This window comes from Macaca thibetana, chromosome 12, assembly GCF_024542745.1.
Source record: "Macaca thibetana thibetana isolate TM-01 chromosome 12, ASM2454274v1, whole genome shotgun sequence".
Lineage (NCBI taxonomy): Eukaryota > Metazoa > Chordata > Mammalia > Primates > Cercopithecidae > Macaca > Macaca thibetana.
In genome coordinates, this window is record NC_065589.1 from 14506718 (window position 1) to 14534674 (window position 27957).

The 27957-nt window shown below is 36.9% G+C and overlaps 1 protein-coding gene across 7 annotated transcripts in view; it reads left to right on the forward strand.

Annotated features, from left to right (window-relative positions):
• SPHKAP (SPHK1 interactor, AKAP domain containing) overlaps positions 1–27957 on the forward strand; it is a 196497-nt gene that overhangs the window by 61927 nt on the left and 106613 nt on the right. For all 7 annotated transcript variants that reach the window (XM_050752094.1, XM_050752097.1, XM_050752095.1 and 4 more), the window contains one exon: positions 10563–10670. In XM_050752094.1, the coding sequence (XP_050608051.1) occupies positions 10563–10670 (108 nt within the window). The remainder of the gene's footprint in view (positions 1–10562; positions 10671–27957) is intronic.

Below are 27957 nucleotides of genomic sequence, written 5' to 3' on the forward strand. Positions count from 1 at the left end.
ACCTCCTGACTTCCAGGTCCAGCATGAGAGAGAGAGAGAGAGAGAGAGAGAGAGTGTGTGTGTGTGTGTGTGTACTAGGCTTTTTAACTATTATAAAATATTTAAGTCAGCAATTAAGCATGAATTAAGCCAGTGACTAAACTTTGCAAAATTATACTAAAAAAGTTTTGCAGACTTTTACAGTGCTTCAAGGCATTAGAGAGCATCTGGCCCAGCTCAGCAAGGAATTTCTTTTCATTGAAGGATGAAAGATTCTTTCCCACTACTGGGAACCTTCATGTCCCATCACTTCCTCCGCCGCTCATTCTGCACCAGACATTTACCATCCTTCAAACACACCATGCATATTCCTTCTATGAACCTTTGCTGTCCCCGGTAATCTCTGCCTGGGAGGCTGCTCTGCCCTCAGATGGGAGTGTGGCTGGCTTCTCACTTCATTCAGATCTCTACTCTATGTCATCCTTAGAAAGGCCTGCCACGACATACTGTCCAAATAGCATCCCTTATTTCCTTATCCCTTTGTCTGGCTTTATTTACTTTCATAGTAGTTTTCATTATCTGACATATATATGCTTATTTATAATTTATGTGATTATGATGTGTCCTCCTACAACAGAATGAAAAGGAAAATGGTTTTTTGTTGTTGTCATTCTTGCTTTGTTCACCAATGCTCCAATTAAACAGTGGCTAGTACAGAGAGCAGGTGCTCAACAAGTAGCTGATTGAAAGATGAATGAAAACTTAATAGGGATGGCATTATCCTTGTTTCATAATAGCATTCCAAAGCTTACATTAAATATAGAGTCTAATTAATACTTTTGAATATGATATGAGCCAATATGGAATCCAGACTTAATTTTTATTTTAAAAGTATCTTGAAAAGAAAAAAGATATCTTAAAACGGAAAGGAAAACAAACCACAAAGAAATACCACTATGCACCTGTTAGAATTACTAAAATCAATTTAAAAGCAAAAATTGACAACACTGAGTACTGCCAAGGATACGGGACAAGTTGGACTCTCATACCTTGCTGGTGGAAACGGAAAATGGTAAACCCACTTTAAAGGACATTTTTTCAGTTTCTTATAAAGTTACCATATGACTTAGTAATTTCATTCTTGGGTACTTACCCGAGAAAAGCAAAACCTTAAATTTAAACATAAACCTGTAGGCAAATGTTTATAGCAACTTTATTTATATTTGCCCCAAACTGAAACAACCCAAATTTCCTTCAGCTAGTGAATGGCTTTAAAAATAACTCTGTGTATCTCCATAGAATGGAATACTGCTCAGCAACAAAAGAAAGCAAACACTACTCATGCACACGATAATATAGATGAATCTCAAACTCATTATGCTAAGAGAAAGAAACAGGTCATAAAAGGTTACATATTATACAACTCCATCTGCATAACATTTTAGAAAAGGCAACATTTTAGGGATACAAATCAAATGAATAAATTAGAATGAAGCTGTAATATTGTCTAGGGATATAAATCAGATAAAAAAATTGGAATAAAGCTAAACTATTGTCTTTTTATCTCTTAATATGTCACAATTTTTTCCCTTCATATGTCACAATTTTTCACTTACTCATGCCCTCTTTTAACGCACCAATAAAATTTTGCAATTTTCTTTATTCACCTTCTACAAAAAAAAAAAAAAAAAAAAGGAAAGGAAAGAAATCATATCAGTCGTTGCCAGGGGCTGGAACTTAGGATACATTTAATTACAAGGAGAAGGAGGGATTGGAGGAAGGTGATGAAACTCTTCTGTATCTTGATTCGGTTGCTGGTTACACAACCATGTGCATTTTTCAAAACTCATAGAACTTTACACATAAAATGTGAATTCTATAGGAAGGCAGTATCTCTATCAAGAAAATGTTACCTCGAGTAAAGATGTCATCATTTTGCCAAGCAAATAGATCTAAGTGGCTTAGTACTTGCCTTCATTCCAATCATCTCTTCTCTATCTTTACCATTCACCATTCAAATCCAATGAACCACTCACATCGCAGTCTTCTTGTGTAAGAAAATGTAACTGAGTGCCCTAGAAAGAGTCTCGAACTGCAACAGGAGCCTGGAGAGTCTCCTCTGAGTGATGCCCATGCCTCTTCCAATGGACTTCTCTGGCTCCCTTTATTTTACTGCTCCTCTTGCTTTTTCTCTCCACATCTCCAGCACACATTTATTAATACTTTGTGTCTCATTTGAAAGTTAGCATCACACTGTCCAAAGTTATCATCAAGTATAGAGTCTAACAAATGCATTTAAGAGATGTTGATAAGAGATTTTGCTGTCAAACAGCAAGCAGCTGTTCTGTACCAATGGTATGTAGGGAGAAAAGTGTTGGACACAAATTGAATACGTATATATTTATGTAATATATATACTGGGAAGCATGCACCTTCCAATATTCTGAGGAAGAAATTCTGTTTGTATTACAAAAACTTCACAAGAACAGGGAAATATTTATATAGGGGCAGGCTCAGTTTCAGTTATATCTTGAGGGTTGGGGAAGAACATTGATGAAAACTTCAGGGAGCAGATGGAATGATGCGGAAAAAAATGTGTGCATCATAAAGGCTGTGTGGTAGAGCTGTTTATTAAACTTGTGGATTATAGCAGAGTATTTATGGAGGGAGATAATCTGAGACAAAGCCTAGGAAACGTCTAAGTTGGGCAAAATGCAGTATCTTAAACATTGGAGTTTAGTCACTGTTTATCAAAAGATTAACAGGAGAGAACTGAATTAGAATCTGTTCTGTCTTGAATGCTAGCCTATTGTTTGGCAAAAAGCCCATAAAAATTTGGGCTCACCCACAGCAAATATTGTCCTTCTGTCTTGTTTTGCAAAACCCAGCTTAGTTTCTGACAGGATTAGAAGGTCCTCAGTCATATTTATTGGATCAGTTAGTCAATTGCGGTCAAAGTCTTATGAGAGAATTATATAACATTAGTAATAATATTAATAATAACAATAGCTACTCTTCGTGAGCACTTGAAATAATCAGATAGTATGTGCATTCATTATTTCTAGTGTCTGCAAAAGATTCCTCATTGTGAGTAGAAATGCCACCCTCATTTTGTAGGTGGGAAAACTGAGACTCAGAAGTTAAGTGACTTGCCTTAGGTTGAACAGGTCATTAATGGGAAAATCTGCAATTTGAAACCAGATTTGTCCTCAAAGCTTACATTTTTACTCTTTATTTTGGTTTTAGTGAGCTAGATGGATTTCAGAGATAAGGAAGATAGAGAGATGAGAGAATTACAATATGAATACATAGGACCTTTGTGTGTGTCCAGCCTTCCCTAACTTCCCATCTCAAGTATCATCTCTGTTTTAGTTTGTTAGAGCTGCTATCACAAAATATGCTAAACTGTGTAATTTACAAACAACAGGAATTTATGGCTCACAGTTCTAGAGTCTGGAAAGTCCAAGATCAAGGTGAGAGCAAATTCAGTGTTTGATGAAGTCTCATTCTCCATAGATGGTGCCTTTTTGCCATGTCCTCACATGGGAGAAGGGCAAAAAGCTTTCAAGCCTTTTTTTAATAAGGGCATTAATTTCATGCATGAGGGCAGAGCCCTTTTAACCTAATTACTTCCCAAAGGCCTTACCTCTTAACGCCAACACATTGGGGATTTGATTTTAACCTCTGAGTTGATGGGATGGGGTGGGGAGAGGGGAGGACACATTCATTCAAACTGTAACAATCCCCATCCCTTTTATTCCCTATCACTGTACTATGTTTATTTCTTCATGATAGCCACCACAGTGTATAATTAAGTGTGTACTTCAATGCTCCTTTATTTTCTGTTTGACTCCCAAGCCAGATTTTAAGTTCCATAAATATGGAGACCAGTTACGTATTACTCACTGTTGTATTACCTGGAGAGTAATCCATGATGTGCACTAAAAAATTGCTATTTTTTAAGTAATTGAAAGAACTTAAGTAACTGCTAATTGTTAAGTAATTTGCTCTCCAAATTAAACTTTGGAGAGCAGACTATAAGACAGGAAATAGATAAAGAGATGTTTCAGATAGCACCGAATTTTCAAGCAAGGGTAATTGGGAGAATTGTCCTGACATCAACTGCAAATAGGGAAGTCAGGAAGTCAGGTTTCTCTTAGGCACTGAAAGTGGGGAAGGAGGGAGTTTGTGTGTAGTCATGAATAGTCCAAGGTGACAGCAAGAAATCCAAAAGTAATAACTAACAGGAGTGCAAAAAGTCAAGCTCTACAGAAAGGTTAAACCTGGAGCTACGGATCAGCGAGTCATCCCTCCAGGTTGTAATTAATTCCCTGAGACTCTGTGAATGCTAAGGAGATAAGGAAAATGATTGATGAGAGTAGAAAGACCAACACACTGACGACCAAACTATAAGGAATACTTATATTTACCACACCTGGGGAGGAAAAACTAGCTGAAAAGAGACACATGTCTTCTCCACCTGCCCTGATACATCCAGACAACACAGATCCACCTTTCAATGCTCTGGTCAAGGGCAAAGCCCTTTGCCATCCCTTCCCCCAGGGAGAACTGACCAGTCCATCCTTGGTGATAGCTGACCTGGATTGTCATTTATCAAAGCACCAGATTTCCTTTATCACAGTCAGAGTGTTTGTTCTTCCTCTGGTAGAGTTATCCCTCTTAATATTCTCAGTGCCGACATCAAAAGAGCTCAGTGAGCATTGGCTGACTAATACTGACTGAAGGAGAGTAGAGAAGCAGGAGGAGGAAAATGACAATGGCACGTCATGAATAATAAATAAAAGAAGAGGAATTGTCAAATGTTGTGAAGAGGCCGAGAAAATGTTCGATGAAACAGATATTGTCTAAATTTTCCTGCATTTCTGATACTAATAGCAACCATGTATCAATTGCATACTCTGTCGAGGCTAGCCCTTTACAAGCATTTTCTCATTTGATCCTTAGAATAAACTTCTGAAATGTCTTTAATTATCTTCATGTAATAGATGTAAACACTAAGTCCCACAGAAGTTAAACGACTTGCCCAAGCTCATTCAATAAGATGAAATGGGATTTAATATCAGTTCTGCCCCCAAACCTCTGTGACTAACCACCAGTCACTGTCTTCTCCTATTTAAATTACTTAAAAATTATTAAGACATTGCTCAGTGATGTTTGGGACTGTGTCCAAGTTACTAAGAGTCTATTTCTCCCTCTCTGTCTAATCAATACTACATTTCTTCAACTTGGTTCTCTATATAAAAAGAAACGTAACTGTAATGTAGAACAAAAGGATCTTCCTAACCTTATTTACTGCACTCATGAAATTTTAAAAGAAAATGTGCCATTATTATTTCAAATTCATGAACACACAAAACATTCATTATTAGCTCTTCATCTAAAATAAGTAAGTCCGTAACAAAAAACAGCAGATAAATAAATGAGCCGTTGAGAGCCTGGTGAGTTTTTCTTTTCCTTCTCAGAAAGCAACTTTCTCAGCAGGGAGACTATATTCATAAAGCTTCAAAATCATTGAATTCTCAAGCACATATTCTTCCTTCAAGCATTCTTCTTTTCCTTATGATTTGTCCAAGCCATGAAACTAAAAGCTTTTCACAGGCTGAAATTGCTTAACATATGCTGCTAAGTGGTTTACTGAAGTCCGCATTTTTATTCTCTCTTGCTTATTTGGCTCTCAATGTATACTATTTGAGAAAGGGAGAAGGAGGAGGAGCAAAAGCAGAAGGGAGGAGGAGAACGACATGATGGTTGGTATAGAAGTGGCCTTCAGATCATTTGTTTTAATTGTTTACCAAAGGCACAGGGAGGCCAGGAGCTAGTGGACTTAACTACACAGTTAACAAGGAATCAGGACTGGAATTCGAACCTCCTGAACACACCTGAGCTCAGACACAGAAAGCGAGATATGGATAAATGTATAGACTGGGATTTGGTAGAACTTGAAAATGAGAAACTATATAATTTCAATGGAACACTGCCTTAGTGGACGCTCTAATGTCTGGGAACCTGACTGAAATTCAAGTTCTGCAAAAACTAGATAAATTCTTGATCCCTCTAAGCCTGGGCAAAGGAAATAGTAACTATTATGATAGCTAATGCTTATTGGGCACTTAGGATGCACCGGGCACTGTTTTAAGAACCTTATCTATGTTAGCCTTGAGAATTTACCTCACAAGCCTAGAGATTTAATTCAGATAATAGTGTGGGTTAGGGCATTAGCCCAGACAGTTCTCAATAAATGTACAATTATTGGGTCAATAATTAAAAATATAAATATTTAATAATGAATCATCTAAATGTTAATGAAATTTATGGAAAAATGTTTAATTATTGATATAATTAGATGAACTAATTTTTAATGATGATAAAATTAAAATTTTAAAGTTACATTTATGTGGCGAATAAATGTTCTCACCAAACAAAGAAGCTCTCCTCCAAACATTTCTTCTTAAGCACGGCAAGATTTAGGTTTTATTTTAAATTTCAGTTCCTTATTTTGCTATTTCTGTTTCTTCTAAAGCAAAGATGTGCTTTAGGAAAGATCCACAGTATCCCAGGGAAATGGAAGAGTCAAATGAGAAATCTTTCTAAAATTTTTCATTGAATGAGCAGATCCCTAAAGCACTTGACATTTTCCTCACTTCTAGGATAGGACAGAGCAAGGTCTTTGTATATTTTTAGTTATTTATTTTTCAAATAGGTTCAAAAGAATTAATACCTTCGAAATATCTGCCGAGGACTTGGCAGATTAATCTGTCTGTGCACATTTCTCTGTTAGAGAAGTTAAATGCAGGTGAAATCCCACAGGTAGCCAGCTCTTCTCCCAACTAGCCTCATCTTCAGACAGCCCCTTTCATAGCTCTGGAGTCTTTGCAGTGTACAGTTTCAGACTGATGACTTTTGGCAAGTCCCCCTCTGCCTGTCTGTGTTTCACCAGGAAAATGTACCCATCCAGCCCACCAATTTTCTGAAACCACCCAGTGAATTGTGTTTGAACTCTGTCCCCTTCCTAAGGCCGATACTGATAAGTGACAGTTGCTTTACTCTGTTGACATACTTTGTTGTAACCATGGTATTATGTGTCCTAAATATATCAGAATGTAGACAAGGTGCAGGATATAATTCTGAGTAGTGAGCTCTAGAATGACTGAGAAGTGATTCTTAGTCAGAATATTTGTTAAACTGCATTGTAAGGCATTATGAACTGGTATGCTCATTGGATGCCTGTGTTTTACACTTGATCTTAGCCAAAAGGCCGAGAAGTGATGATGCCTGTATTTTAAATCTTTAATATTCTTATGCACAGAGTTAACGAGTGCTTTATAGTTGGGTGTTCCAAGATCTAGGGATCACAGAAAGGCAAGGAGCAGAAGCATGATAACATCGGTTGGCTTAAAGATAACTCAATTAGGTGTAAAAGCATGCTTTCCTTTGAAACATTAAAATACTGATAATACTTGCCAAGTAGATTAACTACAGTATGTAATTTACATCACAAAAAGTTTCCTATCCTTCAAGAAAATTGTCACCTCAGAATTTCATTCATAGAAAACTAACTTTAAAATGGAAGTCCATAAGAAAATGTAGTTTTATTTACAAAAAAAATAGATGCAGATAAGTTTTTGGAAACATACCCCAAATCATACCCATTTGTATGGGTATATAAGACAGCCCTGTTCAGTAATTTCACATCCAAAGTCAGGCTCTGAACAACTTGGGGCAGAAATTCAAATCTCTCTGAGGCTCAAGGTCTTGATTTTCAACCTGAAAATTTCTGTAAAGATTCGTATCCTTCAAATAATTCCTACCTCATAGCATTGCAAAAAAAGATTAAGTGAAAAAGTAAAAATATATATATGTGTGTGAAAATTTTAGCACAACTTCAACATATTCTAAGCATACAAAAATAGTAGCTGTAACTATTAATACTACAAAATGCATAGCTAAAATTACACCTTAGACCAGAATACTTGCTAAAGAAAATCTGCCATCACACATCTGAAATATTTTCAGTCCTCTCATTTCAGACAGAAGGCATCCAAAGTTCTATTATCCTTTTCAGCCACCTTCAAATAGTAACAGTAAAAACCAAGTTCTGAGAGAATAACTTACCATTTCCATGGCACAGTGTTTCACATATATCATCTCACTGAATACCCTCAGTGATCCCACCAGATGAGTAGTATCCATATTCACAGTTATGGACTGAAACTCAGGGTTTAAGTCATCTCTTTGAGGTCATCCTTCTACTAACGACCAACTTAGTATTGCAACCCAGTTAGACCACTAATGTCGCTGCTCTTAAACTCTATTCCATGCTGGAAATAAAAGGGAAAGGCATTTGAATGGCATAAAGGGAATGTGGAGTTAGAGCCTTTTTCTGCTTTAAATAAAGTTCATCTGGGTCAATGGTTCTCAATGTTTTTTTAACTCAAAATTCTTTTGCACTCTAAGAAAAATATTAGGGACCTCAAGAAACTCTTGTTTATATAGATTATACTTATTGCTAATTTCCATGTTACAAATTAAAGCTAAGAAAAGTTTTTGTTTTATTTTCTAATAATAAAACAGAATTTAAATTAAATAAGAATTTATTATTTGACAAAATAATTTTAAAATAATAATAAACACACTATCTTATATAGCATACTTTTATGAAAAATATTTGTTTTCCAAAACCAAACAAAACCCTTTAGCGAAAAGAGTAATTTCAGCTCACATGTTTGCAAATCTCCTTAATGTCTGACTTGATACAAGACAGTTGAGCTGTCCTAGCTGCCTCTGCATGCAGTCTGTTGTGCTATCACACATCACGTAGCCTCTGGAAAACTCCACGGAATATATACAAGACAACGAGAGCAAAAAGAACAAATAACATCTTAGTATTATTATCGAAGTAGTCTGACTGCTGCACTCTCTGAAAGATTTCAGAGACCCTGAGAGGTCCCAGCCCACCCTTTAAGAACCAGTTTAGGTAAAATATTTAAGAGAACTGAGAAGCTCCCTAGCCAATGTCGGTCTGCAGTAATAATCCAAGTTTATCATTTAACTACTTGCTCATCCACAAAGGGTCTTTTTGTACTGTTCTGGGAAAGAATGATGAAAATTTATTAATGAAAATTCATCATTAGTATGATAAATGATATTATTTTAATATATAATTGTATATTATTATAAATTATAATAACATTTATCATTAATACATTTTCATTATTTTAGATAAATAATATTACTCATGCAAAATGTGTCAGAATTAGATTTACTTAACTGTATTCAGAGACCAAAAGTAATGTATTTCTATCTTCACAGAAAAAGAGAAGACAATCTTTTGTTGTACGAATGAAATGTAATTGAAGTACCAACCTATTTTAGTGTTTAAATCTGTTACATTGCTCAAGCGAAAGCAGTAGTCAAGTATTACCAGACCTATCCCCTAATAAAATAGAGGGTAGAGGGTACCAGAAGAGCACTGGGAATCTTTAAAAAGATAAAGAAAATGTTATACAATATTTGGCTTTTTTTTTTTTTTTTTTTTTTTTTCCTGAGACAGAGTTTCACTCTTGTTGCCCAGGCTGGAGTGCAATGGTGCGATCTCAGCTCACTGCAACCTCCACTTACCGGGTTCGAGTGATTCTCTTGCCTCAGTGTCTCCAGTAGCTGGGATTACAGGGGCGCGCCCCCACACCTGGCTAACTTTTTGTATGGTTAATAGAAACGAGGTCTCACCATGTTGGCCAGGCTGGTCTTGAACTCCTGACCTCAGGTGATCCACCCGCCTTGGCCTCCCAAAGTGCTGGGATTACAGGTGTGAGACACCGTGCCCCGCCAATAATTGGATAATTTAAAGACATTAGCAGTTATTTATAATATTTCATCTTCAAAATATCTCAGCTCCAAAATACGCTTGTTCTTCCTTGCTTTAAGAATCCAAGGCCAGAATTAAGATATTTGTAAGTCATATTTGGTTTTGTTAATTATGTGTTCCAATTATTTTTGCCATACCATCCTATTTCAAAATAGCAAATGGTATTTAATGCAATTTGTTTCTTAGTTATCTCTAACAACTTTTAAACTTAACATAGTACCTTAGGCGTTCTAGAAATATTGTACACTAGTCAAAGCGATGTTAGCAGAACTAAATAAGTGAAGAATCAATATTACATCAAAGGAAAAAAAACCCACATTTTGTTAATTGAAAATATTTATGGAGTGTGAAAGAACATTAGCACTAAACGAAATTTGACCCCTATCACCCATAGAACTATACCCCCAAAAACAATCATTTGATTGCAAACTATGCAAAAGCTACACAATTGACATTCCCAGGTGTTGAATTTGATGAGAGAACATCCATGTTAACATTAATGTATTTCTCTCCAGCTAATTCTAGGTTGGATATTTTATCCCTTTTAGAGGTGCTATCATCCTGCAAGTTTTTTTTTTTCTAACACCCAGAAGCTCTGAGGAAAAGAAAACACCTACAGGTTTTTTTATAAGAAAAAAAAGAGAGCTTAGATAGAAAGCATTGCCGAATAAGCACTGAGTTTTTCTGGTTCCCCCAGGTTCTTCGCAGCAACAGCCTACTGGAGTCAACAGACTACTGGTTGCAGAATCAGAGGATGCCTTGCCAAATTGGTTTTATAGAAGACAAGTCTGAAAACTGTGCTTCTGTAAGTATACAGAATTCTTGGGATGTTGTGTGATAACTGTGCTTCTGTAAGTATACAGAATTCTTGGGATGTTGTGTGATAAAGCAGGGAAATGGGCATAGGTACCCATGTTTAGGACCAAAAGTTTCATAATTCATTAAATACCAAGTAGAGAAAATATTCCTTTGAAAATACGTAACTGTTTTATATGGACTGTTAACAAAATAGCATGCAGAGCTAATGTTTCTACCCCCATTTTGCTCATTTTAACAGGTAAAGTTATCTAATAGAAAAAATGTTTATATATTCAAAAATGACTAAGAAAAAGATTCAGAAGTAGAATTATATGATGAGAAGTAAAAAGCCATTCAACAACTCTCTTGTATTCTTTTCAGTATATTTTACATCACCTGCTAGTAGATATTTTCTAATATGAAAAGTGTCTATAAATGTTCCATCGTTCTTATATGTTACAGTCATTATTGGAAAACCTTGATAAAAACTTTTCAACCTAAAAAATAAACAGGCGTACAATTTAATATATCAAAGCTGAGCCTTACATACAAAACTTTCTTTTCCAAGGGAAAAGATATTCTTCCAGATAAACAATATACTTCTTTTAGCTTGGAATGTCATTAGACACTATTGTAGAATGTGTTCCTTCCCATAGGTTAGCGAAAGCTGTATGTTTCGTTTTGATTGAAATCACCTAGCTCTAATGGGGTCATGATTACAGAGATTGGGGGAGAGTGTTTCCAACGAGGAGAAAAATGTAATTCGCATGACTAAATTGAGAGCATCAGCTCTGAGCTATTCCTGGAGGTAAGTTGCATGCCAGCATTTCTGTTAAAAGAAACAAAAAAGGAAGCTGAATATGGGATAGGGAGGCTTTTTATATATAATGAGCAGAACTAAAGAACCAGAACTGGCAGACAGAGGATGTTAAACATTTTCACACTGCACAAGAAATGCAGAGTCCATTCAATAGATTTAAGTCAATCCCTTTGTTTAGGCAAAGGTTTATGATTCTGCTACTTTTAGTGCTTTTGATACCTTGTGCAGAAAATTAGTTGCTGGCTAGGATTCTTTGGGGAAAACACAAAGAATTAAGTGGCAAAATTTTAAGTGATATTGTCTTTGCAAATTCAGTTCTGAGATGAGTTGGAAAATTCAGGCATTTGCGGATACAGATCTCTAGCTACACAGCTGTAAATTGTAAAATGGAGAGGAAGAGCTACCAGCAGACACACTTTGGTCAAAGTTGTCATTTGAACAGACCCTAATAAAAAGTCTCTCAGGAGAACTCACTAAAGTTGAGGCACTAAAACTTGTGTAGTGAAAGGCAAAGAGTATATGTTGGGAGTCTGGATTTCAGAGCTACAATTAGAATGCTAACTTTAAATTTGTAGTCCCTTTATAGTGTCAGATGGTATCAGTGTGGTTAAGCTGATTCATCCCGCCTTTATGATTCACCCTATTCCTTCCAAAATGGGAAAAACCTATACACAAGTAAGAGGTGCATTGGAAGATTCATTTGCTCCCAATAGTTTGTAATAATTGAAATGTCCACAAAAATGAAAACTTGAATTTAAAAAGTTGAACTCATAAAAGTCCAGAATAGAATGGTCGTTGCCAGGGACTGAGATAATGGATTCGGGAAGGTTGAGAAGATATTAGTCAAAGGATACAAAATTTCATTTAGATGGAAGGGATAAGTTTAAGAGGTCTATGGCAGAACATGGTGACTATAGCTAGTAGCAATACGTTGTATTCTTGAAAAATGCCAAAAGAATTGATTTTAAGTGTTCTCAACCAAAAAAAAATGATAACTATGTGAGTTAATGCATATGTTCATTAGTTCAATTTAGCCATTCCAGATTGTAGATACTGTATATTTCAAAATAGCTTGTTGTATACAATAAGTATATTCAATTTTATTTGTCAATTTCAAACTTAAAATAAAACATTTTTGGAAAGTATCCAGGACTCTAAACCTAAAGGAAATCTCAGGGTCACTATGAAAACTAACCGTAATCTCTCACAAGTGTCCTATAGTTACTTTTCTTAATTTCCAAATCCCCTGTCTTTCTGGCCTGGCACATATTTCTAGGATGGGTGGAAGAAACTTGTATGTCCAGAGTTGCACATTCCTGAAGGGAAATTATTACTTACAGAAGAAATAGAAGTAAACCATAGAGGTGATGGACTACGACAAGGAATTCATGAGCAAAATAGCTACCCAGAAGCAGTGACCAAAATCATCAAGGAATAAGGACTTAATTCCTTTTCAAAACCAGTTCTCCACATCAGCATGCAAATGAAAGTATAATTTAAAGAGGGAAAATAGATTATATTTTAATATAATATTCTCATTAAAGTTTAATTTTAAGAATAGTTTTGGCCGGGCGCGGTGGCTCAAGCCTGTAATCCCAGCACTTTGGGAGGCCGAGACGGGCGGATCACTAGGTCAGGAGATCGAGACCATCCTGGCTAACACGGTGAAACCCCGTCTCTACTAAAAAATACAAAAAACTAGCCGGGCGAGGTGGCGGGCGCCTGTAGTCCCAGCTACTCAGGAGGCTGAGACAGGAGAATGGCCCGAACCCGGGAGGCGGAGCTTGCAGTGAGCTGAGATCCGGCCACTGCACTCCAGCCTGGGCGACAGAGCGAGACTCCGTCTCAAAAAAAAAAAAAAAAAAAAAGAATAGTTTTATAAAATCATCCCAAACTTAAATGTCTTTACATATAATCACAAGAGAATCTGAGGAACTTGTAGCAATTCAGTTATTATTGCTTTGTAACCTGTAACCTGTTCATAACTCTGGAGGGACCCAACTCCAGGTTATTCTTACTTCTTTAACTTATTTCATCCTGACCAAAATTAGTAGCCAACCTTTACATATCCAGTTGTGATTGGTTTGGTATTCACTGTAATGAACTTCTAGTGTTTAGACGTGTGGTTTCTTTGATCTCAGTATGTCAGTGGTAGCAAAGTTTCCTGAATTCAAGATGTCCACATAATATTTTTATTGAGGGACAGTCTCAGACTTGGAAAATATTCAGGGTGTTGTATGCATATTTCAGTACCCCTGTTTGTTCTCAAGCATCAAATGATGAGTTATAGTCATTTCTGCAGTGGGAAACTGCACTTATTTCACAGTTAATGTAAGAAGTCTTAGTGAAGAGCAGTTTGGAGCAGCTAGAAATATGATAGACATGTGGAACAGGAACCACGGTCCAGGAAGTCTGGCTCAGAAGTCCCCTGAAGGCATCTTCAATAGTATTTCAAAAGGTATCTGTATTAGTCTGTTTACATGCTGCTGATAAAGAAATACCCAAGACTTGGTAATTTATAAAGAAAAAGAGATTTAATGAACTCACAGTTCCACGTGGATAGGGAGGCTTCACAATCATGATGGAAGGCAAAAGGCACAACTTATATGGTGGCAGGCAAGAGAAAATGAGAGCCAAGCAAAAGGGGAAATCCCTTATAAATACATCAGCTCTCGTGAGGCTTCTCCACCACCACAGGAAGAGTATGGGGGAAACCACCGCCATGATTCAATTATCTCCCATTAGGTCCCTCCCACAACACATGGGAATTATGGGAGCTGCAATTCAAGATGAGATTTGGGTGGGGACAGAGACGAACCATATCAGTATCAAATATTAAAACTGTGCTTATGTGTTTCTAATTAAAGTCTCCTACCAAACAATATAATTTTATTTCTTTTTCTAATTTGCTATTCTGAAAAAATATTCTCATATACTAACCTTCACGGCATTTTTTAAACCTCATTATTTAAAAGAAAGGAAATGAGGAGTAGGATAGTGGAATTGGAAGCCAATCTCCAAAACCCAAGAGCTGAGACATTATCTTGATAGAGGTCCTTCACATAAGTGGTAGGAATGGGACTTGTCAGTACCCGACCTTTTTTTTTTTTAATTAAAGGTTAAATTAGGCCAGGCATTGTGGCTCATGCCAATAATCACAGCACTTTGAGAGGCTGAGGGAGGAGAATTTCTTAAGGCCAGGAGTTCAAGAGCAGCCTAGGCGACATAGTGAGATCCCATCTCTACAAAAAATTTAAAAATTAGCTGAGCATGGTGGTGCATGTCTGTAGTCCCAGCTCCTCAAGAGGCTGAGGCAGAAGGATTACTTGAGCTCAGGAGTTTAAGGCTGAAATTAGCTATGATCCCACAACTGCAATCCGGTTGGGGTAACAGAGTGTGACTCTGTTTCAAAAAAAAAAAAAAAAAGCTAAATTAGTTCTACAAAAACCTTCTACTGCTTTTCTCCATTTACTAGAATTTAATTTTTGACTTTTCAGAAAACATCTTTTGGTTTCATACTTCATTAACATTACCTTGACCATTCATATTTCTTCTATTCAGAGTTACTGTCAGGATCTTTTCGTATTGATTATTTGAAGACTGCCAGCTATCATCCTCCAAACAAATTATACCTTTATTTCTAGCATGCACTTTAATTGATGAATGACAGTATTTAAAAATGTGTCGTATTTGCCTTAAATTTGTAAATAAGCACATAAAGCCCTCAAGCAGCCTTCAGCATTCCTCATATGATATTGCAAAACTGAGATGTTTTATAGCTGCTCTGTGAGTCTTCTATGCTTACGCAATCCAGAGGGAACAATGACAAAATGATATCTCAGACAATTCGTATATGATTTTTTCAAATATACCTGAGCCCTATTTGACAAACACCACAGTTGGTAAGTTGTTCTATGGAAGAATCTAGACTCACATGATCAAAAAACATATTAATATTATAATATATTATAATTATAATAATTATATATTCTATCCTAATTATAATGATGTAATATATATTTTATTAGAATAATCATATATAATAGAATAATTCTACATACTATATAACATAATAATTATAGAACTTTGAAAGGACATTTTAAATTATCTAGTGCAAGTAGTTACCAAGTTTTCAAGGAGCCTGTAGTGTTTTCTTCTTTAAAAATCAAGTTTCAAAATTATTACTTCTTTAATTTTAGACTTACTGAAAAATTGCAAGAAGAGTGCAAAGGATCCCCAGACTCCTTAATTTTTTTTTTTTTTTTTTGAGACAGAGTCTTGTTCTGTCACCCAGGCTGGAGTACAGTGGTGCAATTTTGGCTCACAGCAACCTCGGCCTCCCAGGTTCAAGCAATTCTCCTGCCTCAGACTCCCAAGCAGCTGGGACTACAGGCGCACTCCACCACACCCAGCTAATTTTTTTGTATTTTTCTTAGAGAAGGGGTTTCATTATGTTGGCCAGGCTGGTCTCGAACTCGTTACCCACCCACTTGGCCTCCCAAAGTGCTAGGATTACAGGCGTGAGCCACCGCACCTGGACAAACTCCTCAAATTTTAACATTTTTCCACATTTGCTTTATCCTTTTCTCAGCATATATATGCATCTGTGTAAATGTACGTATATAAATTTTTTATGGAAAATCTTGAGAATGAATTGCAGACACGATGTCCCTTTATTTCTTTTTTTTTTTTTATACTTTAAGCTCTAGGGTACATGTGCACATCGTGCAGGTTTGTTACATATGTATACCTGTGCCATGTTGGTGTGCTGCACCCATTAACTCATCATTTACATCAGGTATATCTCCTAATGCTATCCCTCCCCACTACTCCCTCCCCACAACAGGACCCGGTGTGTGATGCTCCCCTTCCTGTGTCCAAGTGATCTCATTGTTCAGTTCCCACCTATGAGTGAGAACATGCAGTATTTGGTTTTCTGTCCTTGTGATAGTTTGCTGAGAATGATGATTTCCAGCTGCATCCATGTCCCTACAAAGGACATGAACTCATCCTTTTTTATGGCTGCATAGTATTCCATGGTGTATATGTGCCACATTTTCTTAATCCAGTCTGTCACTGCTGGACATTTGGGTTGATTCCAAGTCTTTGCTATTGTGAATAGTGCTGCAATAAACATACGTGTGCATGTGTCTTTATAGCAGCATGACTTATAATCCTTTGGGTATATCCCCAGTAATGGGATGGCTGGGTCAAATGGTATTTCTAGTTCTAGATCCTTGAGGAATCGCCACACTGTTTTCCACAATGGTTGAACTAGTTTACATTCCCACCAACAGTGTAAAAGTGTTCCTATTTCTCCACATCCTCTCCAGCACCTGTTGTTTCCTGATTTTTTTAATGATTGCCATTCTAACTGGTGTGAGATGGTATCTCATTGTGGTTTTGATTTGCATTTCTCTGATGGCGAGTGATGATGAACATTTTTTCATATGTCTGTTGGCTATATGAATGTCTTCTTTTGAGAAGTGTCTGTTCATATCCTTTGCCCACTTTTTGATGGGGTGGTTTGTTTTTTTCTTGTAAATTTGATTGAGTTCTTTATAGGTTCTGGATATTAGCACTTTGTCAGATGAGTAGATTGCAAAAATGTTCTCCCATTCTGTAGGTTGCCTGTTCACTCTGATGATAGTTTCTTTTGCTGTGCAGAAGCTCTTTAGTTTAATTAGATCCCATTTGTCAATTTTGGCTTTTGTTGCTGTTGCTTTTGGTGTTTTAGACATGAAGTCCTTGCCCATGCCTATGTCCTGAATGTTATTATCTAGGTTTTCTTCTAGGGTTTTTAGTTTTAGGTCTAACATTTAAGTCTCTAATCCATCTTGAATTAGTTTTCCTACAAGGAGTAAGGAAAGGATCCAGTTTCAGCTTTCTATTTAGGGCTAGCCAATTTTCCCAGCACCATTTATTAAATAGGGAATCCTTTCCCCATTTCTTGTTTTTGTCAGATTAGTCAAAGATCAGATGGCTGTAGATGTGTGGTATTATTTCTGAGGACTCTGTTCTGTTCCATTGGTCTATATCTCTGTTTTGGTGCCAGTACCATGCTGTCTTGGTTACTGTAGTGTGTAGTATAGTTTGAAGTCAGGTAACATGATGCCTCCAGCTTTGTTCTTTTGGCTTAGGATTGTCTAGGCAATATGGGGTCTTTTTTGGTTCCATATGAACTTTAAAGCAGTTTTTTCCAATTCTGTGAAGAAAGTCTTTGGTAGCTTAATGGGGATGGCATTGAATCTATAAATTACTGTGGGCAGTATGGCCATTTTCAAAATATTGATTCTTCCTATCCATGAGCATGGTATGTTCTTCCATTTGTTTGTGTCCTCTTTTATTTCACTGAGCAGTGGTTTGTAGTTCTCCTTGAAGAGGTCCCTTACATCCCTTGTAAGTTGGATTCCTAGGTATTTTATTCTCTTTGAAGCTATTGTGAATGGGAGTTCATTCATAATTTGGCTCTGTTTGTCTGTTACCGGTGTATAAGAATGCTTGTGATTTTTGCACATTGATTTTGTATCCTGAGACTGCTGAAGTTGCTTATCAGCTTAAGGAGATTTTGGGCTGAGATGATGGGGTTTTCTAAATATACAACCATGTCATATGCAAACAGGGACAATTTGACTTCTTCTTTTCCTAAATGAATACCCTTTATTTCTCTTGCCTGATTGCCCCACCCAGAACTTCCAACACTATGTTGAATAGGAGTGGTGAAAGAGGGCATACCTGTCTTGTGCCAGTTTTCAAAGGGAATGCTTCCAGTTTTGCCCATTCAGTATGATATTGGCTGTGGGTTTGTCATAAATAGCTCTTATTATTTTGGGATTCATTCCATCAATACCGAATTTATTGAGAGTTTTTAGCATGAAGAGCTGTTGAATTTTGTCAAAGGCCTTTTCTGCATCTATTGAGATAATCATGTGGTTTTTGTCTTTGGTTCTGTTTGTATGCTGGATTATGTTTATTGATTTGCATATGTTGAACCAGCCTTGCATCCCAGGGATGAAGCCCACTTAATCATGGTGGATAAGCTTTTTGATGTGCTGCTGGATTCAGTTTACCTGTATTTTATTGAGGATTTTTGCATTGATGTTCATCAGGGATATTGGTCTAAAATTCTCTTTTTTTTGTTGTATCTCTGTCAGGCTTTGGTATCAGGATGATGTTGGCCTCGTAAAATGAGTTAGGGAGGATTCTCTTTTTCTATTGATTGGAATAGTTTCAGAAGGAATGGTACCAACTCCTCCTTGTACCTCTGGTAGAATTCGGCTGTGAATCCATCTGGTCCCGGACTTTTTTTGGTTGGTAGGCTATTAATTATTGCCTCGATTTCAGAGCCTGCTATTGATCTATTCAGGGATTCAACTTCTTCCTGATTTAGTCTTGTGAGAGTGTAAGTGTCCAGGAAATTATCCATTTCTTCTAGGTTTTCTAGTTTATTTCCGTAGAGGTGTTTATAGTATTCTCTGATGGTAGTTTGTATTTCTGTGGGGTCGGTGGTGATATCCCCATTATCATTTTTTATTGTGTCTATTTGATTCTTCTCTCTTTTCTTCTTTATTAGTCTTGCTAGAGGGCTATCAATTTTGTTGATCTTTTCAAAAAACCAGCTTCTGGATTCATTTATTTTTTGGAGGGTTTTTTGTGTCTCTATCTCCTTCAGTTCTGCTCTGATCTTAGTTATTTCTTGCCTTCTGCTCGCTTTTGAATGTGTTTGCTCTTGCTTCTCTAGTTCTTTTAATTGTGATGTTAGAGTGTCAATTTTAGATCTTTCCTGCTTTCTCTTGTGGACATTTAGTGCTATAAATTTCCCTCTACACACTGCTTTAAGTGTGTCCTAGAGATTCTGGTGTGTTGTATCTTTGTTCTCATTGGTTTCAAAGAACATCTTTATTTCTGCCTTCATTTCGTGATGTACCCAGTAGTCATTCAGGAGCAGGTTGTTCAGTTTCCATGTAGTTGAGCGGTTTTGATTGAGTTTTTTAGTCCTGAGTTCTAGTTTGATTGCACTGTGGTCTGAGAGACAGTTTGTTATAATTTCTGTTCTTGTACATTTGCTGAGGAGTGCTTTACTTTCAACTATGTGGTCAGTTTTGGAATAAGTGCAATGTGGTGCTGAGAAGAATGTACACTCCGTTGATTTGGGGTGGAGAGTTCTGTAGATGTCTTTTAGGTCCACTTGGTGCAGAGTTGAGTTCAATTCCTGGTTATCCTTGTTAACTTTCTATCTCATTGATCTGTCTAATGTTGATAGTGGGGTGTTAAAGTCTCCCATTATTGTATGGGAGTCTAAGTGTCTTTGTAAGTCTCTAAGGACTTGTTTTATGACTCTGGGTGCTCCTGTATTGGGTGTATATATATTTAGGATAGTTATTTCTTCCTGATGAATTGATCCCTTTACCATTATGTAATGGCCTTCTTTGTCTCTCTTGATCTTTGATGGTTTAAAAATCTGTTTTATCAGAGACTAGGATTGCAACTCCTGCTTTTCTTTGTTTTCCATTTGCTTGGTAGATCTTCCTCTATCCCTTTATTTTGAGCCTCTGTGTGTCTCTGCATGTGAGATAGGTCTCCTGAATACAGCAAACTGATGGGTCTTGACTCTTTACACAATTTGCCAGTCTGTATCTTTTAATTGGACCATTTAGTCCATTTACATTTAAGGTTAATATTGTTCTGTGTGAACTTGATCATGTCATTATGATATTAGCTGGTTATTTTGCTCGTTAGTTGATGCAGTTTCTTCCTAGCATCGATGGACTTTACATTTTGACATGTTTTTGCAATGGCTGGTGCCTGTTGTTCCTTTCCGTGTTTAGTGCTTCCTTCAGGATCTCTTGTACGGCAGGCCTGGTGGTGACAAAATCTCTAAGCATTTGCTTGTCTGTAAAGGATTTTATTTATCCTTCACTTATGAAACTTAGTTTGGCTGGATATGAAATTCTGCATTGAAAATTCTTTTCTTTAAGAATGTTGAATATTGGCCCCTACTCTCCTCTGGCTTGGAGAGTTTCTGCCAAGAGATCTGCTGTTAGTCTGATGGGCTTCCCTTTGTGAGTAACCCGACCTTTCCTTCTAGCTGCTCTTAACATTTTTTCCTTCATTTCAACTTTGGTGAATCTGACAATTATATGTCTTGGAGTTGCTCTTCTCAGTGAGTATCTTTGTGGCATTCTCTGTATTTCCTGAATTTGAATGTTGGCCTGCCTTACTGGGTTGGGGAATTTCTCCTGGATGATATCCTGCAGAGTGTTTTCCAACTTGGTTCCATTTTCCCCATCACTTTCAGGCACCCCAATCAGACGTAGATTTGGTCTTTTCACATAATCCCACATTTCTTGGAGAAGTGTAGAGCAAAAAAGAGTAAAAAGAAATGAACAATGTCCCTTTATTTCTACACACTTCAGTGTGGAACCTGAATACATAAAACCAGGATTGAACCCAGACCCACAGGAATCTTAGTTCAGGCTCTTAGTTCAGTACCCACTGCACCCATTGTACAGTGGGTACTGAATTAATTATTTGAATATTTATTTAACAGTATTTAAGGAAGAGCTGAATGCTATCTACAGAAAAGTCTCTGAGCAAAATAAAGGTCCTATATTCCTCTGGACCCACTCACTTTAGGAAGAAGTTTCAGCGTCAAGAGTTACCTGAGCAAGCAGCAGGCTGTGGAGGGCAGTGAGAGGCAGCTCTCAGCCGCCACCATTCAGGGCTTCTTCGTGCCAATTTCAGCCAGTAACACACTGTGAGAGAGACCCTTGCATAAGTTCTGTTTCTTCCATTTTAACATATTTTCAGGGATTTTCGTGCCCATCCCCCTTAGGTGAGTGCAGAAGGGACCTCCTGGGGAGGCTTGCTTCTTAATCCAGATCTAAAGAAAACAGATAAAGCCAGGCAACTGAGTGAAGCAGAGTGGGAAGCCCCAAGCCTATCTGGGTAGCCTCTCCTGTGCAGCAGTTCCTGGGGCACCTTAGGAAATCCAGCAGACCCAGAGGAAACTTTTTTACTTTCACTCAAATGAAATTTCTACTAAACTTTATCAAACCTCTTGAAGACAATGAATTAGGTTTCTTTGGTGGATTGGGGGAAAAGCATGACACAGAATGTCGGTTGAGAAAAGAGTCAGTTATCACAGCAGCCGGGTGACTCAACATCCATGAAGGTTGTGTGGAAGAAACAGAAACCAAGAAAAGTGAAACATGAAACTGAAGTGCAGAGGCTCACACCTGTACTTGTAGCACTTTGGGAGGTCGAGGTAGAAGAATCACTTGAGCCCAGGAGTTCAAGGCCAGCCTGGGCAAAAGAAACGAGTCCCCCATCTCTACAAAATATTTTAAAAATTACTTGGATGTGGTGGCAAGCACCTGCAGTCCCAGCTATTTGTGAGGTTGGGGTAGGAGATCACTGTAGCCCAGGAGTTCGAGGCAGCAGTGAGCTATGATCGCACCCTTGCACTCCAGCCGGGGTAACAGATGAGACCCTGTTTCAAAACAAACAAAAAAAAAAATGAGGAACTTTTAGTAAACAACTTGAAGGCTAAACTTGAAGTGAATTGCCAAATAATGCAGCATTAATTTAGAGTATATTCAGTAAATACCGTATGGAGTGCAGGCTTTAGACTTACTCCATACATTTATCAACATCTTGGATCCTGAAAGTATTAAAGAAAAGGTTTTTACAAATTTACTTGTATTTAAATGTACTCCAAATTAGAACTTATGTTGTAAGTAGAATTCTACAGAGTAAAAATTAAGATCATTGACTTTATTTTACTTGCTCAAATAATTACAATATGTAAGAATTAGGTAAGCAGAGTGAGACTTCCAATCATTAATACTATGAAAAGTAATTTATAGTGAAATATAGGTGATTGTTTATATGACTATTTAATATCATGCAACTGCAGAAACCAATTTTAAAATGTCTATACTTCAGTAAATAACATAAACATAATTTAAAAACCAAATGACAATTGTGTTTTTAAAAAGGCAAGCAACGTATTTGACAAACTCAAGTATTAATCTCAATAAGTAATGAGTTTCTGTAACATGATATGAAAAAATGAAAATTCCAGTAGCAAAGTTTGCAAAAGCCATATGTAAAGGTACAACTGTTAGCATACACATGAGAAAAATAAGCTTCTCTGGTAATCAAAGAGATGCAACTATAACTATTAGACCATTTATTCCGAGTAAATTGCTCAAGAGCTTTGAAATTATTACACCCAGAGGACACTCAGCAACTGACAGGGGTAGTATAAATTGATAAAGTTGTACAATCTTTCTGGAGGATAATTTCGTAATGTGTTCTACTCAAAGCATTTAAAATGTATGACTATTGATCCACTTCTAAGGATATATTTTAAAGAAATGACCAGAGTTGCATGCAGACTGGTATAAAATATGGTTGTGGTACAAAATGGTATATCTAAGCAAACAGACTAGTTCAATTTAGAACCTGGGTCTGGAGTCAGACCACTGGTTTGAACCCCATAGCCTCCCCTTTCCAGCTATGTAGTTTTGAGTGAGTTTAGTCTTTCTCTGCCTCAGGTTCCTTATCTGCAAAATAGAGATAATAATTGTATTTACCTCATAGATTCAAGGATTAAGGGTGCTATCACTTTTAAAATGCTAGAACAGTGCCTACACACAGTGAGCATCAGATAAGTATTCAATATACTTAACAACAGGTGATGGCAAGACTTAAGAGAGAATTTACATGCCCAGCAGTATAGGAATGATGAAATAAACTTTGGACATCTACATCATGAAGACTCATGCATCCTTCATAAACCAGATTTTCAAGAAATAATTAAACATATGGAAATTAAGGCCAACAATGTAACTGTATATAAAAAGTAGGCTACAAAATTGTACATGTATGTTAAACAGCATACGTTAATGAATTACTTGAAGAAAAGAAAGAAATCAGGAACAACTGCAATGATTTTGGCTTGAGTTCCTGGGTGTATGGAAGCTCCTAGTGTATGGAAGGGGCAGACTAAGGAGGGGAACAATGGGCTGGAGCTAGGAAGTGGTGATGATGCTGGATGTCCTTTAGTCATTCAAATGGAGAAGTCAAGAAAATAGTTGAGTGTTAAGTTGGAGTTATTGGCAATATCAGGGCAAGAGATAGACATTTGAGGGTCTTCAGAGTGACCATCAGAAAGTAAAGATCAGCTAACACGAGAGAGTGTGTAGACAGAGAAAGCAGCTTGTGCTGAATTCTGGGCCACTCTCATTAAAAGTGCTTGGCCATTCTCTCAGAGGTACAATGAAGCGCTGGTGCCAATCCTGCTGAAACTGCTCCAAAAAATAAAGGAGAAGGGACTCTCCCCTAATTCTTTCTGTGTAGCCAGCAATACTCTGATACCAAAATCTGGCAAACACACAACAGCAACAAATTACATGCCGATATTGCTGATGAACATACATGCAAAAAAAACCCAACAAAATATTAGCAAACTGAATCCAACAGCACATCAAAAAGTTGATTCACTGCTATCAAGTAGGCTTTAATTTTAAGATGCAGGGCTGGTTGAACATATACAAATTAACTAATGTGATTCACCGCATAAACAGAATTAAAAACAAAAATCATACTATCATCACATAGATACAGGCAAAGTTTTCCATAAAATCCAACATCACTTCCTGATAAAAACTTTCAACAAACTAGGCATCAAAGGAACATACCTCAAAATAACAAGGGCCATCTCTGACAAAGCCACAGTCAACATTATACTTAAAGAACAAAAGCTGGAAGCATTCCCCTTAAGAACTGGAACAAGACAAGGATGCCCACTGTCACTACTCCTCTGGTACTGGACCTAACCAAAGCAATCGGGCAAGAGAAAGAAAGAAAAGGCCTCCAGATAGTAAAAAAAAAAAAAAAAAAAGAAGTCAAACTATTTTTCTTCACTGATGATATGATTCTATACCTAGAAAATTCTAAAGACTCCACAAAAAGTCTCCTAGAGCTGATAAACAACTTTAATAAAGTTTTAGGATATAAAATCAATGTATAAAAATCAGTAGCGTTTCTATACACCAATAACACTCAAGGTGAGAACCAAATAAAGAACACAACACACACACACACACACACACACACACACACACATCCATCTTAGGAGTACATATAACCGAGGAGGTGAAAGATCTCTACAAGAAGAACTACATATTACTGCTGAAAGAAATCATAGATGACACAAACAAATGTGAAAATCATCCTGTGTTCATGGATTGAAAGAATCAATATCATTAAAATGGCCATACTGCCCAAAGCAGTCTATAGATTTAATGCTACTATCAAATTATCAATGTCATTTTTCACACAATTAGAAAAAACTATTATAAAATTCATATGGAACCAAAAAAGAGCCTGAATAGCCAGAGCAATTCTAAGCAAAAACAACAAAGCTGGAGGCATTATATTACCCAACTCCAAACTCTATTACAAGGCCACAGTAATCAAAACAGGATGATACTGGTAGAAAAACAGACACATAGACCAATGGAACACAATAGAGAACCCAGAAATAAAGCTGTACATCTACCACCTCTGGTCTTCAACAAAGTCAAAAACAGCAAGCAATGAGTAAACGACTTTGTATTCAATAAATGGTGCAGGATAACTGAGTAGCCATATGTAGAAGAAAGAAACCAGACCCCTATATTTCACCATATATACAAAGTAATTGGGTATATACACAAAGGAATATAAATCATTCTATTGAAAAGACACATGTACTCATCTCTTCATCACAGCACTATTCACAATATCAAAGATCTGGAATCAAACCAGATACTCATCAATGGTGGACTGGGTAAAGAAAATGTGGTGTATATACACCATGGAATACTACACAGCTATAAAAGGAATAAAATCATGTTCTTTGCAGACATAGATATAACTGGAGGCTTTTGTCCTGAGCTAACTACCACATGTTCTCACTTAGAAGTGGGAGCTAAACATTGGGTACACATGGACACAAAGATGGGAACAACAGACACTGGAGACTGCTAGAGATGGAGTGTGGGAAGGGGTAACACTTGGAAAACTACCTATCAGGTACTATGCTCAATACCTGGGTCGTGGGATTATTCTCACACCAAATCTCAATGACACACAATTTACCCGTGTAACAAATCTTCACATGTACCCACTAAGCCTAAAATAAAAGTTGGGGGAAAAAAACAAATGATGCATTTCACCAAAATAAAAAGAAAGTGCTCAGGCAATAATCTGCATGTCCCAGGGTCCCCAAAATAGCAAGAGATGATGATTTTAGTATGTAAGCCTTATTTCAAATATATAATGAAATGTTTTATATATCTGGACATTTTTGCTGATAAAAATACAATTAGATGAATAAACCGAAGTGTGTTTTTAAAACTTGGGTTTTTATATCATTTCTCAACTATTTTTAAATTCATTTTGACAAAAGAGTACATTATTAAAATAGCTCAGAATAGCTTCAAGTTTCAAATTTTATGCAATTCCTGCGATGATAGCAATTATCCTCTGCGGGGAAAACCTGTCAATCAAGAAAAACAATAATAAACAATGTTTCTCATTAAAATACCTTTAAACTTCAAGGATACTGACTACATAATTTTCTATTTCTCTTCAGTAAAATTATTTGTTTGGATTAACATGTCTGTCTTAATCAGTTCTTCCAAAATCTTAGAAAAACTAGTTAGAAGTGATAGCTTAAAAAAGAAAAACACTTAAGATTCTCAGGGTAAATTTTTAAAATAGAAGTAATTAAAGATGGATCTGACTAGTGACACCCCCAGGATGTATGTTTTTTTAGTTTAGAGACTCCAGAGTATTATTTCTTTCTTTTGTAAAAATAAGACAAGCTCACTCTAGAGGTTTGTTAGGAAATGAGAAAGTACTAAAAGCAGAAGCAAAATTTCTGTCTTTGCAAACTTACATATCGCACTTCTTTATAGACCAGAGACAGCTTTCATTTTATATTTCAGACAGCACCCAGCAGCACTACAGCATCTGTAATGTTGCTGGACACACACACACACACACACACACACACACATATAGTTGATCCCTGAACAACATGGGTTTGAATTGAACAGATCCACTTATGAGCGGATTTCTTTCAACCAAACTCAGATGGAAAATAAAGTATTGCAGTTTTCATATGGGCAAGCTCCTCCCAGGCCAACTGTGGGACTTGAATATGCAGGAGATACTGGCATGCTCAAGGGTGGGGAGAGGGGCTTGCGGAAGTGCTGGTTTTGTTCTGGAACCGATCTCCAACGTACACTGAGGGACTTGCATATATTTCTGCTGAAACTGTGATTCTGATAAGCAAGCAGTTCACCTCATGAAAACTCAACCAAGAGAGTGATCCAAAAGATAAAAATTAATCCAGTAGGTATATTTGCACCCAAGTATCCAATTCAAAGTCCTCTATATCTGCCCTCTCCATACTTTGCCTCCTGATTAGCCCTCACTCCCGATCACTGCCCTTCGTTAGAATGCTTGCCACTCTTCAAACATCTATGTTCCTTTGCTCATGTTTTACTAGTCTGAAGTCCCCTGGTACCCATTGGCTGCCCCATAAGTTCTTGCTGATGTTTTCAATCCACCCACGTTCATGCAAAATTTTTAAACATTACTTAACACTTTAAAGCATTTCTTCTTCAGGACAATTCAGTGAGAAACATACTAAATTTTTAAATTCAGATTAATTCCTGGACACTTACTGTAATTTCCTGCACTTACTTTATTGGGAACTGACAGCTGGTTTCTCAATTACTTTAATATCATGCTCCTTCAAAATTGCTCTGTCATAAAAGAGAACAAATGGTCATCATTGTTAATGAAAATGCTATTCACCACTGCACTCTTATATTCTTGCATGTAGTTCTCCATCCTATAAATACTTACGTTTCTCCAACTGCCCTTTTAAAAGCAAATAACAAAACAAAGAATAGTTTTCTTTACCTTCACTCCCTGTCAAACTGCCACTATGTCCCTTCTTCTTTTACTACCAAATTAAAAAAATAATAATAAAAGTATACTACCTCTGCTCTCTAGCTTATGTTTCTTATCATTTTGCTGAAATTTCTCTTATTAGTGTCACCAAATCTACTGACATGTTTTCACTGCTTATATTACTTAGCTCTTAGAACTGAACCCACACCCCCACACAGCTTCTGAAAATTAGCTATTTTCTCCATGGCTTTAAAAGCACTAGTCTCTCTTTAATTCTTCTTCTACCTTTGGGATCATTACTTTTTCATCTCCATGCTGAACTTCTGCTTTCCCCACCAGGCACTTTAATGTGATGTTTCCCAAAGATCTTCCCAAAAGCCTGGTTGCTTCTCGCTCACTGCCCTCGCTCCATATCCATGGTTTCAGCCACGGCTATTTATTCATAACCACCATCTCTGGACTGTAGACTTGATGCCCAGGTGCCTGTTAGGTACTC